Source organism: Ranitomeya imitator, chromosome 1 (assembly GCF_032444005.1).
Source record: "Ranitomeya imitator isolate aRanImi1 chromosome 1, aRanImi1.pri, whole genome shotgun sequence".
In the NCBI taxonomy this organism is placed as follows: Eukaryota; Metazoa; Chordata; class Amphibia; order Anura; family Dendrobatidae; genus Ranitomeya; species Ranitomeya imitator.
The window spans coordinates 902,609,037-902,622,448 of record NC_091282.1 but is presented as its reverse complement, the minus strand read 5'-3'; the positions used below and the strand labels follow the sequence as shown (position 1 = coordinate 902,622,448).

Below are 13,412 nucleotides of genomic sequence, written 5' to 3'. Positions count from 1 at the left end.
ACTCTGTGTGGCATTGACCTAGTCTCTAATCTGAGCTGCTGTTAACCTGCGATTTCTGAGGCTGGTGGCTCGGATAAACTTATCCTCAGAAGCAGAGGTGACTCTTGGTCTTCCTTTCCTGGAGCGGTCCTCATGTGAGCCAGTTCTTTGTAGCGCTTGATGGTTTTTGCCACTGCACTTGGGGACACTTTAAATTTTTCGGACTGACTGACCTTCATCTCTTAACCCCTTTCTGCCATTGGACGTACTATTCTGTCCATGTGGGGTGGGCCCTAATTCCCAAGGACGGAATAGTACGTCCAGAGCGGGGGGAGCGTGGGCGATCACGGCCGGGTGTCAACTGCCTAGCGCAGCTGACATCTGGCAATATGTGCCAGGAGCGGTCACAGACCGCGGCCCCGGCACATTAACCCCCGGCATACCGCGATCAAACATGATCGCGGTTTACTGGCGGTACAGGGAAGCATCGCTCAGGGAGGGGGCTCCCTGCGGGCTTCCCTGAGACCCCCGCAGCAACGCGATGTGATCGCGTTGCTGCGAGGGTCTCTTACCTCCCATCCCTGCAGCAGGCCCGGATCCAAAATGGCCGCGGCATCCGGGTCCTTGTTGTGACCTGGTGGTCAGGACAATAATGGACCTTGTGGTTAAGAGCACACGGAATGACCTGATAGTTACTGATAATAAGGACGAGCTCTGGGACGTGGGAACTCTGCTGACCGCAATCCCTAAACCTATCAAACACACTAGAAATAGCCGTGGATTGCGCCTAACGCTCCCTATGCAACTCGGCACAGCCTAAGAAACTAGCTAGCCCTGAAGATAGAAAAATTAAGCCTACCTTGCCTCAGAGAAATTCCCCAAAGGAAAAGGCAGCCCCCCACATATAATGACTGTGAGTAAAGATGAAAATACAAACACAGAGATGAAATAGATTTAGCAAAGTGAGGCCCGACTTACTGAACAGACCGAGGATAAGGAAAGGTTACTTTGCGGTCAGCACAAAAACCTACAAAAAGACCACGCAGAGGGCGCAAAAAGACCCTCCGCACCGACTCACGGTGCGGAGGCGCTCCCTCTGCGTCCCAGAGCTTCCAGCAAGCAAGACAACAAATTAAATAGCAAGCTGGACAGAAAAATAGCAAACCAAAGAAATACAAGCTGGAACTTAACTTCTGATGGGAAGACAGGTCACAAGAACGATCCAGGAGTGAACAGACCAATACTGGAACATTGACAGGTGGCATGGAGCAAAGATCTAAGTGGAGTTAAATAGAGCAGCAGCTAACGAATTAACCTCGTCACCTGTGAAACTCAGAAACACCCACCAGAGGAAGTCCATGGACAGAACCAGCCGAAGTACCATTCATGACCACAGGAGGGAGCCCAACAACAGAATTCACAACAGTACCCCCCCCTTGAGGAGGGGTCACCGAACCCTCACCAGAGCCCCCAGGCCGTCCAGGATGAGCCAAATGAAAGGCACGAATCAGATCGGCAGCATGAACATCAGAGGCAAAAACCCAGGAATTATCTTCCTGACCATAACCCTTCCACTTGACCAGGTACTGGAGTTTCCGTCTCGAAACACGAGAATCCAAAATCTTCTCCACCACATACTCCAACTCCCCCTCAACCAACACCGGGGCAGGAGGATCAACGGATGGAACCACAGGCGCCACGTATCTCCGCAATAACGACCTATGGAACACATTATGGATGGCAAAAGAAGCAGGAAGGGCCAAACGAAATGACACAGGATTGATAACCTCAGAAATCTTATACGGACCAATGAAACAAGGCTTAAACTTGGGAGAGGAAACCTTCATAGGAACATAACGAGACGACAACCAAACCAAATCCCCAACACGAAGTCGGGGACCCACACAGCGCCGGCGGTTAGCGAAACGTTGAGCCTTCTCCTGGGACAATGTCAAATTGTCCACCACATGAGTAGAAATCTGCTGCAACCTATCCACCACAGTATCTACACCAGGACAGTCTGAAGACTCAACCTGCCCTGAAGAGAAACGAGGATGGAAACCAGAATTGCAGAAAAACGGCGAAACCAAAGTAGCCGAGCTGGCCCGATTATTAAGGGCGAACTCAGCCAACGGCAAAAAGGACACCCAATCATCCTGATCAGCAGAAACAAAGCATCTCAGATATGTTTCCAAAGTTTGATTAGTTCGTTCAGTTTGGCCATTTGTCTGAGGATGGAAAGCCGAGGAAAAAGACAAATCAATGCCCATCCTAGCACAAAAGGATCGCCAAAACCTTGAAACAAACTGGGAACCTCTGTCAGAAACGATGTTCTCCGGGATACCATGTAAACGAACCACATGCTGGAAAAATAATGGCACCAAATCAGAGGAGGAAGGCAATTTAGACAAAGGTACCAAATGGACCATCTTAGAAAAGCGATCACAAACCACCCAAATGACCGACATCTTTTGAGAGACGGGAAGATCCGAAATAAAATCCATAGAAATATGCGTCCAGGGCCTCTTCGGGACCGGCAAGGGCAAAAGCAACCCACTGGCACGAGAACAGCAGGGCTTAGCCCGAGCACAAGTCCCACAGGACTGCACAAAAGAACGCACATCCCGCGACAAAGACGGCCACCAGAAGGATCTAGCCACCAAATCTCTGGTACCAAAGATTCCAGGATGCCCAGCCAACACTGAACAATGAATCTCAGAGATAACTCTACTAGTCCATCTATCAGGGACAAACAGTTTCTCCGCTGGGCAACGGTCAGGTCTATCACCAAAAAACAAATCAGGAATTGGAATCCTAGGCTCTGACATCGGATTCTGAATCACAAAATCTTGAATGTTTTGTATCCTTGTAGTGAGATTATCCATCCAAGAGGACAGACCTTGAATGTCCATGTTTACACCAGTGTCCTGAACCACCCAGAGGTAAAGGGGAAAATAGAGACAAAACACACTGCAAAGAAAAAAAATGGTCTCAGAACTTCTCTTATCCCTCTATTGAGATGCATTAGTACTTTGGGCCACCTGTACTGTTGTGACCTGGTGGTCAGGACAATAATGGCCAAGCAAGATGGTCCACAAGGACCAAGAAAAAACGACCAAACAGTCAAAATAAACTTGGGCCTGGCATCTTCCCACTAAGCCCCCTGAAGAAGGTGTGTTGCCGAAACGCGCGTCGGGGAGGGCGCACGGTCCCGGGGGAGGCTACTCTGCTGTGTACACCTGAGGTAAGCGCCGCACCATGGCCTCTATACGTATACTGTCTTAGTTGCGGTGCTGATATCTGGCTAACAGAGCTCTAGTGTATATGCTAGCCTGAGGAGCGTACTAATTCTTCATATGATCTCTGTTTATCCTTAGCACTGTGTGGCACTACTATTAGTATTATGAGCCGTATATGGCTGCGGTAGTCTTCAGCTTTGCTGTAGTTACTGTTTTACACCTAAATGCAGACGCTTCCCTTCCCTGGTGCCGTGTGCCTGTGGTGGTTCACGCATCGGTGTAGCGGATGTGTACACCATGCGGTACTCGCCTCCACCTGTCTTTGATTGTCCTATATTTTTATTATCTGAATATTAATAAAGTTTTTCTACGTTTATTTTGACTGTTTGGTCGTTTTTTCTTGGTCCTTGTGGACCATCTTGCTTGGTTATGATACATAGCGACTAGTCTTTGTTACAGTTCTCCCCTTGTTTTGGGCTCAGCATATAATCGGTACCATCATCTGGAATGTTGTATCACGTATATGACTGTATTATGCTGAGATTTGTCGTGCTTCTCGTTTACTGCAGGACAATAATGGACCTGGTGGTTAAGAGCACACGGAATGACCTGATAGTTACTGATAATAAGGACGAGCTCTGGGACGTGGGAACTCTGCTGACCGCAATCCCTAAACCTATCAAACACACTAAAAATAGCCGTGGATTGCGCCTAACGCTCCCTATGCAACTCGGCACAGCCTAAGAAACTAGCTAGCCCTGAAGATAGAAAAATTAAGCCTACCTTGCCTCAGAGAAATTCCCCAAAGGAAAAGGCAGCCCCCCACATATAATGACTGTGAGTAAAGATGAAAATACAAACACAGAGATGAAATAGATTTAGCAAAGTGAGGCCCGACTTACTGAACAGACCGAGGATAGGAAAGATTACTTTGCGGTCAGCACGAAAACCTACAAAAAGACCACGCAGAGGGCGCAAAAAGACCCTCCGCACCGACTCACGGTGCGGAGGCGCTCCCTCTGCGTCACAGAGCTTCCAGCAAGCAAGACAACAAATTAAATAGCAAGCTGGACAGAAAAATAGCAAACCAAAGAAATACAAGCTGGAACTTAGCTTCTGATGGGAAGACAGGTCACAAGAACGATCCAGGAGTGAACAGACCAATACTGGAACATTGACAGGTGGCATGGAGCAAAGATCTAAGTGGAGTTAAATAGAGCAGCAGCTAACGAATTAACCTCGTCACCTGTGAAACTCAGAAACACCCACCAGAGGAAGTCCATGGACAGAACCAGCCGAAGTACCATTCATGACCACAGGAGGGAGCCCGACAACAGAATTCACAACAGGTCCTGCAGGGAGGGAGGTGGCTTACCAAGTGCCTGCTCAGAGCAGGCGCTTGGTAAGCCTGCAGCGCTGATCTGACAGAGTGCTGTGCAAACTGTCAGATCAGCGATCTGTGATGTCCCCCCTGGGACAAAGTAAAAAAAAAATTTCCACATGTGTAAAAAAAAAAAAAAAAAATTCCTAAAGAAAAAAATATATATATTGTTCCCATAAATACATTTCTTTATCTAAATAAAACAAACAATAAAAGTACACATATTTAGTATCGCCGCGTCCGTAACGACCCAACCTATAAAACTATCCCACTAGTTAACCCCTTCAGTAAACACCGTAAGAGAAAACAAAAAAAAAAACGAGGCAAAAAACAACACTATTATCATACCACCGAACAAAAAGTGGAATAACACGCGGTCAAAAAGACAGATATAAATAACCGCTGAAAACGTCATCTTGTCCTGCAAAAAACGAGCCGCCATACAGCATCATCAGCGAAAAAATAAAAATGTTATAGTCCTCAGAAAAAAGCGATGCAAAAATAATTATTTTTTCTATAAAATAGTTTTTATCGTGTAAAAGCGCCAAAACATAAAAAAATGATATAAATGAGGTATCGTTGAAATCGTACTGACCCGAAGAATAAAACTGCTTTATCAATTTTACCAAACGCGGAACGGTATAAACGCCTCCCCCAAAAGAAACTCATGAATAGCTGGTTTTTGGTCATTCTGCCTCACAAAAATCGGAATAAAAAGCGATCAAAAAATGTCACGTGACCGAAAATGTTACCAATAAAAACGTCAACTCGTCCGGCAAAAAACAAGACCTCACATGATTCTGTGGAGTCAAATATGGAAAAATTATAGCTCTCAAAATGTGGTAATGCAAAAAATATTTTTTGCAATAAAAAGCGTCTTTCATTGTGTGATGGCTGCCAATCATAAAAATCCGCTAAAAAAAAAAACGCTATAAAAGTAAAACAAACCCCCCTTCATCACCCCCTTAGTTAGGCTCTGCATTATAAACTGTAGTGAAACACTTGGGGGTTCAAAGCTCTCAACACATCTAGATGAGTTCCTTAGGGGGTCTACTTTCCAAAATGGTGTCACTGGTGGGGGGTTTCTACTGTTTAGGTACATCAGGGGCTCTGCAATCGCAATGTGACGCCTGCAGACCATTCCATCTAAGTCTGCATTCCAAATGGCGCTCCTTCCCTTCCGTGCCCTCCCATGCGCCAAAACGGTGGTTCCCCCCCCACATATGGGGTATCGGCAAACTCGGGACAAATTGGACAACAACTTTTGGGGTCCAATATCTCCTGTTACCCTCGGGAAAATACAAAACTGGGGGCTAAAAAATAATTTTTGTCGGAAAAAATTTTTTGTTTTATTTTTACGGCTTTATAAACTTCTGTGAAGCCCTTGGTGGGTCAAAGTGCTCACCACACCTCTAGATGAGTTCCTTAGGGCAGAGGTCCCCAACTCCAGTCCTCAAGGCCCACCAACAGGTCATGTTTTCAGGATTTCCTTTGCATTGCACAGGTGATACAATTATTACCTGGGCAAGACTAAGGAAATCCTGAAAACATGACATGTTGGTGGGCCTTGAGGACTGGAGTTGGGGACCTCTGCCTTAGGGGATCTACTTTCCAAAATGGTGTCACTTGTGGGGGGTTTCAATGTTTAGGCACATCAGTGGCTCTCCAAACGCAACATGGCGTCCCATCTCAATTCCTGTCAATTTTCCATTGAAAAGTCAAACGGCGCTCCTTCCCTTCCGAGCTCTCCCATGCGCCCAAACAGTGGTTTACCCCCACATATGGGGTATCGGCGTACTCAGGACAAATTGTACAACAACTTTTGTGGTCCATTTTCTCCTGTTACCCTTGGTAAAATATAACAAATTGGAGCTGAAGTTAATTTTTTGTGAAAAAAAGTTAAATGTTCATTTTTATTTAAACATTCCAAAAATTCCTGTGAAACACCTGAATGGTTAATAAACTTCTTGAATGTGGTTTTGAGCACCTTGAGGGGTGCAGTTTTTAGAATTGTGTCACACTTGGGTATTTTCTATCATATAGACCCCTCAAAATGACTTCAAATGAGATGTGGTCCCTAAGAAAAATGGTGTTGTAAAAATGAGAAATTGCTGGTCAACTTTTAACCCTTATAACTCCCTAATAAAAAAAAATTTGGTTCCAAAATTGTGCTGATGTAAAGTAGACATGTGGGAAATGTTACTTATTAAGTATTTTGTGTGACATATCTCTGTGATTTAATTGCATAAAAATTCAAAGTTGGAAAATTGCGACATTTTCAAAATTTTTGCCAAATTTCTGTTTTTTTCACAAATAAACGCAGGTAATATCAAATAAATTTTACCACTATCATGAAGTACAATATGTCATGAGAAAACAGTGTCAGAATCATCAGGATCCGTTGAAGCGTTCCAGAGTTATAACATCATAGAGGGACAGTGGTCAGAATTGTAAAAATTGGCCCGGTCATTAACGTGTAAACTACCCTTTGGGGTAAAGGGGTTAAAGTAATGACGGCCACTCGTTTTTCTTTACTTAGCTGCTTTTTTCTTGCCATAATGCAAATTCTAACAGTCTATTCAGTAGGACTATCAGCTGTATATCCACCAGACTTCTGCTCAACACAACTGATGGTCCCAACCCCATTTATAAGGCAAGAAATCCCACTTATTAAACCTGACAGGGCACACCTGTGAAGTGAAAACCATTCCCGGTGACTACCTCTTGAAGCTCATCAAGAGAATGCCAAGAGTGTGCAAAGCATTCATCAAAGCAAAAGGTGGCTACTTTGAAGAACCTAGAATATAAGACATATTTTCAGTTGTTTCACACTTTTTTGTTAAGTATATAATTCCATATGTGTTAATTCATAGTTTTGATGCCTTCAGTGTGAATTTACAATTTTCATAGTCATGAAAATACAGAAAAATCTTTAAATGAGAAGGTGTGTCCAAACTTTTGGTCTGTACTGTATACACAGATCGATCACCAAAATCCTACATCTATTTGCTAAATACAATACTTTCAAGGCAAGGTATGACGTAACAATAGGACATGCACAATGTCCACAGAGTGAGCGGAAAAAATGAATTTACATCCAGTTTGCAAGTAAGTATAATATAATATATGATAATAATAATATATGACCACTAGGGGAAACCTTTACTACAGTGTAATATATTTCAATCTATTTTTTGTTTTTGGACGGGAATATATAACCATTATCTCTGAATTGTCAGATTCATTTTATACTAAAGGTACCTTCACACTAAGCAACTTTACAATGAGAACGACAACGATCCGTGACGTTACAGCGTCCTGGATAGCGATCTCGTTGTGTTTGACATGCAGCAGCGATCAGGATCCCGCTGTGACATCGCTGGTCATAGCTAGAAGTCCAGAACTTTATTTGGTCGTCTGGTCGGCGTGTATCGTCATGTTTGACAGCAAAAGCAACGATGCCTGCAATGGTTTTACATGGAGCTAACAACCAGCGAGAACGATAAGTGAGTCGCCGTTACGTCACTGGATCGCTCCTGCATCGTTCTGGTGTTGCAGTGTTTGACGTCTCTACAGCGACCTAAACAGCGACGCTCCAGCGATCGGCTCGTTGTCTATATCGCTGCAGCGTCGCTGAGTGTGACGGTATCTTAACTTGAAAATGGGTTGTAAAATAATTTTACAGCTTACTCTGTGTACATTGTGCATGTCCTATTGTTACATCATACCTTGCTTTGCAAGTATTGTATTCAACAAATAGAATTTTGTTTTTTTTTCTTGGATTATCCACCCCTTTAAGGGTATGTGCCCACGCTGCGGATTTCCCTGCGGATTTTTCCGCAGCGGATTTGGAAAATCCGCAGTGCAAAACCACTGCGGTGCGGTTTTCACTGTGGATTTTCTTGCGGATTCTTCTGCGGGTTTTCACCAGCACTTTACTATTGGTGCTGGTTGAAACCCACTGCGGAATCCGCACAAACAATTGACATGCTGCGGAAAATAATCCGCGGCATTTTCCGCAGCATGTGCACCGCGGTTTTTTTTCCCCTTAGGTTTACATGGTACTGTAAACTGTGGGAAAACTGCTGCGGTCAAATCCGCTGCGGATCCGCAGCAAAATCCGCAGCGTGTGCACACAGCCTAAAGCTACCGATTTTTGCAGCTTTGTAGTCACATCTAGTATTATGGGACCATGCTTACCTCCAAATCCTTGCTGATTAAACCTAGCATGACATCAATACATATCAGGGTGCCGGAGCGTCCAATTCCTGCACTGCAGTGAGTGATAATGGGTCCACATCTGTGGATATGTCTCATGTAGGAGATAAATGTGAGGAGCTGGTTGGGATCAGTAGGAGTATCATGATCTGGCCATGCAGTAAAGTTTAGATGGGCAATGTGCCGTGCTTCACCAGACTACAAAAAACGGTAAAAGGAAAATTACTTAAATCCCCACCTGTTTGCAAACACTTTAAAGGGTATTCTGAGAGCAGCTACCATATCTAATCCCCCAATGAAGGTAAATAATTATTAAATTACAGAAATTGCTTCTATTAACAAGCTCTTTGCCATTCTTTTTTTGTTATTGGATACCTCCATCCATTGTTCCTATTATGGCGGCTTTGCATGCACAGCATTTACCCAAGTCCAGGCACCAAGCCGGTGGTACTATCGGAACAAGTACTGTACATTGGAAGTAGCAGTGCAAGATACAGCTGTGTTAGCAGAGAATCATGGTGTGTAATATTTACCCCCAAAATATTACTAAACATGTTCGATTTTTATAACCTTGCTTTCTACATAAAAATAAAGACAACCACTGAAAGCCTCAAATCTTCTACATCATAAGCTGTTTTATAATAAACCAGTACCATGAATTACACCATTTTGTTTACCAGTCTGGGTAATACTAAGACGTATGAAAAATCGGTCCGAGTCTCCCCGCCGAGAGTCGCCCAAGTGTAATGCAAGTGTCATGCGAGTACAATCGGATTTTTCATACCTACCATCCGATTTCATTGCGATTTTAACATGAGCTTTCACATACAGCAATTCTGTGAGCCATTGACACATCGTTTTCAAAGAAAATATTCTTCAAAACACACATATGTATATACTCGTGTATAAGCCGAGTTTTTCAGCACATTTTTTTTTGTGCTGAAAATGCCTCCCCCCCCCCTTCTCGGCTTAAACACGAGTCACGGTACAAAAAGCCGGTGGAGCAGCGGGTGCCAGGAGCCAACGCACACATAGTATTCACCTACCTGTGCGCCCTCAGTGCTGGCACTGCATCTCCTTCCGGCGCCTGCCTGCAGCTCTTCCTGTGCTCAGCGGTCCTGTGATACCTAACATTAAGGTGATGAATATGGACGTGTCTCCACTCCCACAGGCGTGGAGCGCATATTCACCTTAATGAGCGGTACCACATGACCGCTGAGCACAGGAAGTGCTGCAGGCAGGCGCCAGCGGCCGGAAAGAGATGCAGCAGTGCCAGCGCCGAGGGCGCACAGGTAGGTGAGTATGATGTATGTTTGCTTTTTTTTCAATAGGAAAAATTCACACAGGGATAGGGGATAAGGAGGAATGCATACAGGGATGGAACTGGGGAGAGGCATGCATACAGGGTCGGAATGGGGGAGGCATGCATACGGGGCAGGGATGGGAAGGCCTTCATACCAGGACTGGGAAGGGGAAGCATGCATACAATGACAAGGACGGAAGGCATGCAGACAGGGAGGGGACGGGGGAGGCATTCATACAGGGGCAGAACAGGGAGAGGCATTCATACAGGGGCAGAACGGGGGGAGGCATTCATACAGGGGCAGAATGGGGGGAGGCATTCATACAAGGACAGGGAAGGGGGGAGGAATGCATACAGGGACAGAACGGGGGAGGCATACATACCAGGACAGGGAAGAGGGAGGTATGCATACAGGGACAGAACGGGGGAGGCATTCATACCAGGACAGGGAAGGGGGAGGCATGCATACAGGGACTGAAAGGGGGAAGCATGCATACAGGGACTGAAATGGGACGGAACGGGGGGAGGCATTTATACCAGGACAGGGAAGGGGGAGGCATGCATACAATGACAGGGATAAGGGGACAATGCATGCCCAGCTTATACTCGAGTCAATAAGCTTATCCATTGTTCCGAGGCAAAAGTAGGTGCCTCAGCTTATACTCGAGTATATACAGTATATAAGCACACACACAGTGTGTGAAATAAGTTTTTGATCCCTTGCTGATTTTGTAAGTTTGCCCACTGACAAAGACATGAATAGTCTATAATTTTAAGGGTAGGTTAATTTTAACATTGAGAGACAGAATATGAAAAATAAAATCCAGAAATTCTCATTGTATAAATTATATAAATTTATTTGCATTAAAAAAAATGCCGTAATTTTGTTAACCAGCAGAGGGAAAGCCAATGGCTGGGGTCCGATGTTTATAGCCTGGGACGGGGGCAATACCCATGGAGCTTCCCAGGCTATTAATATCAGCTCACAGCTGTATACTTAGCCTTTACTGGCTATTAAAATGGGGAACCCTAAAAAAAATGAAGCAGGATCCCTCTATAATTAATAACCAGCAAAAGCTATACAGACGGCTGCGGGCTGATATTACTAGTCTAGGACGTGGCCATGGATACTGGCCTCCCAGGCTAAAAACATCATCTATAAGATGTCTGTCTGAGGGCACCGCGAGCGTGAGAAAATTCTCCTGCCCACGGTGTCGTCAGACAGGTCCTGCGATTTCACAGCCAATGAACTCACTTCACCTATGTGACGTCCATGCGAGTGCTTTCCGGGATTGCACTTTTTTTTCAATTTCACCACACTTGGAATTTTCTTCCTGTTTTCGAGTACAAGACATGGTAAAACCAGTGGTGTCGTTCAAAAGTACAACTCGCTCTGCAAAAAGCAAGCCCTCACATGGCCATTTTGACCAAAAAATAAAAAGTTATGGCAAAAAGTTATGAGCAAAAAACGAAAATGCTATACCAAAAATACCTCTGGTCGTTAAGGGGTTTATATACCCCAGATTGCAGCCAAAACATCTACATTTTCTATTTACAGAGAAAACCAGTACAAATTTGTTATGTTTTTCTATCATACCTCTTGCATAAACTTAATCCCGCAGTCCCTAACAGTTGTTGGAGGTATGGATATTCAGAAGGTGACCTACCCCATTTACTTCGGTCATGCCCAAATTTTCACGGTTTAAGGGAAATTGTTAAGCCTCTTATTTATAACTAGATAGTGGCCCGATTCTAACGCATCGAGTATTCTAGAATATGTATGTCCACGTAGTATATTGCCCAGCGACGTAGTATATTGCCCAGTCACATAGTATATTGCCCAGCCACGTAGTATATTGCCCAGCCACATAGTATATTGCCCAGCCACGTAGTATATTGCCCAGCCACGTAGTATATTGCCAGCCAAGTAGTATATTGCCCAGCCACGTAGTATATTGCCCAGTCACGTAGTATATTGCCCAGCCACGTAGTATATTGCCCAGCCACGTAGTATATTGCCCAGTCAAGTAGTATATTGCCCAGTCACGTAGTATATTGCCCAGCCACGAAGTATATTGCCCAGCCACATAGTATATTGCCCAGCCACGTAGTATATTGCCCAGCCACGTAGTATATTGCCCAGTCACGTAGTATATTGCCCAGCCACGTAGTATATTGCCCAGCCACGTAGTATATTGCCCAGTCACGTAGTATATTGCCCAGCCACGTAGTATATTGCCCAGCCACAAAGTATATTGCCAGCCACGTAGTAGATTGCCCAGTCACGTCTATTGCCCAACCACGTAGTATATTGCCCAGCCACGTAGTATATTGCCCAGTCACGTAGTACATTGCCCAGTCACGTAGTATATTGCCCAGTCACGTAGTACATTGCCCAGTCACGTAGTATATTGCCCAGTCACGTAGTATATTGCACAGCGACGGAGTATATTGTCCAGCCACATAGTATATTGCCCAGGCACGTAGTATATTGCCTAGCCACATAGTATATTGCACAGCGACGGAGTATACAGCACAGAGCCACGTAGTATAGAGACTTAAAAAAATAAATAAACATATACTCACCTTCCGAAGGCCCGATGAAGTCCTGCTATACTCACCATCCGCCGCCTTTCCCGCTCCTCGGGACGCTCCAGGGATCGCTCCATTGCAAGCGTCAGCTTCCGGTCCCAGGGCTGGTATGAGCAGGACCTGTGATGACGTCGCAGTCACATGACCGTGAAGTCACGGCAGGTCCTTGTCGCACACCAGCCCTGGTACCGGAAGCTGCCGCTTGCAATGGAGCGATCCCGGGAGCGTCCCGAGGAGCGGGAAAGGCGGCGGATGGTGAGTATAGCAGGTTTTTTTTTATTTTTAACATGACATATTTTTACTATTGATGCTGCATAGGCAGCATCAATAGTAAATAGTTGGGGACACACAGGGTTAATAGCAGCGGTAACGGAGTGCGTTACACCGCTGGCCGTTACTGCTGCCATTAACCCTGTGTGAGCGGTGAGTGGAGGGGATTATGGAGCGGGCGCCGGGCAGTGAGTGCAGGGGAGTAGGGGAGGGACTAATCGGACTGTGCTCGTCGCTGATTGGTCGCGGCAGCCATGACAGGCAGCTGCAGAGACCAATCAGCGAATGAATAACCGTGACAGAAGGACAGACAGACAGACGGAAGTGACCCTTAGACAATTATAGGTATATAGTAGATGTTATAGGCCTTCAGATCCAAAATTCTATCTGCTTAATATTTCACCATTTCAAGTAGGTCTTAAATGTAATT

General features: G+C 45.1%; 1 protein-coding gene across 8 annotated transcripts in view; it reads right to left on the bottom strand.

Annotated features, from left to right (window-relative positions):
* The window catches only part of PTPN13 (protein tyrosine phosphatase non-receptor type 13), a 376,092-nt gene that overhangs the window by 4,640 nt on the left and 358,040 nt on the right, over positions 1 to 13,412 (bottom strand). For 7 of the 8 annotated variants that reach the window (XM_069743364.1, XM_069743366.1, XM_069743365.1 and 4 more), the window contains one exon: positions 8,800 to 9,015. The exons of the other annotated variant lie outside the window; for it this stretch is intronic. In XM_069743364.1, coding sequence (XP_069599465.1) covers positions 8,800 to 9,015 — 216 coding nt within the window. The remainder of the gene's footprint in view (positions 1 to 8,799; positions 9,016 to 13,412) is intronic. 8 annotated transcript variants of the gene reach the window in all.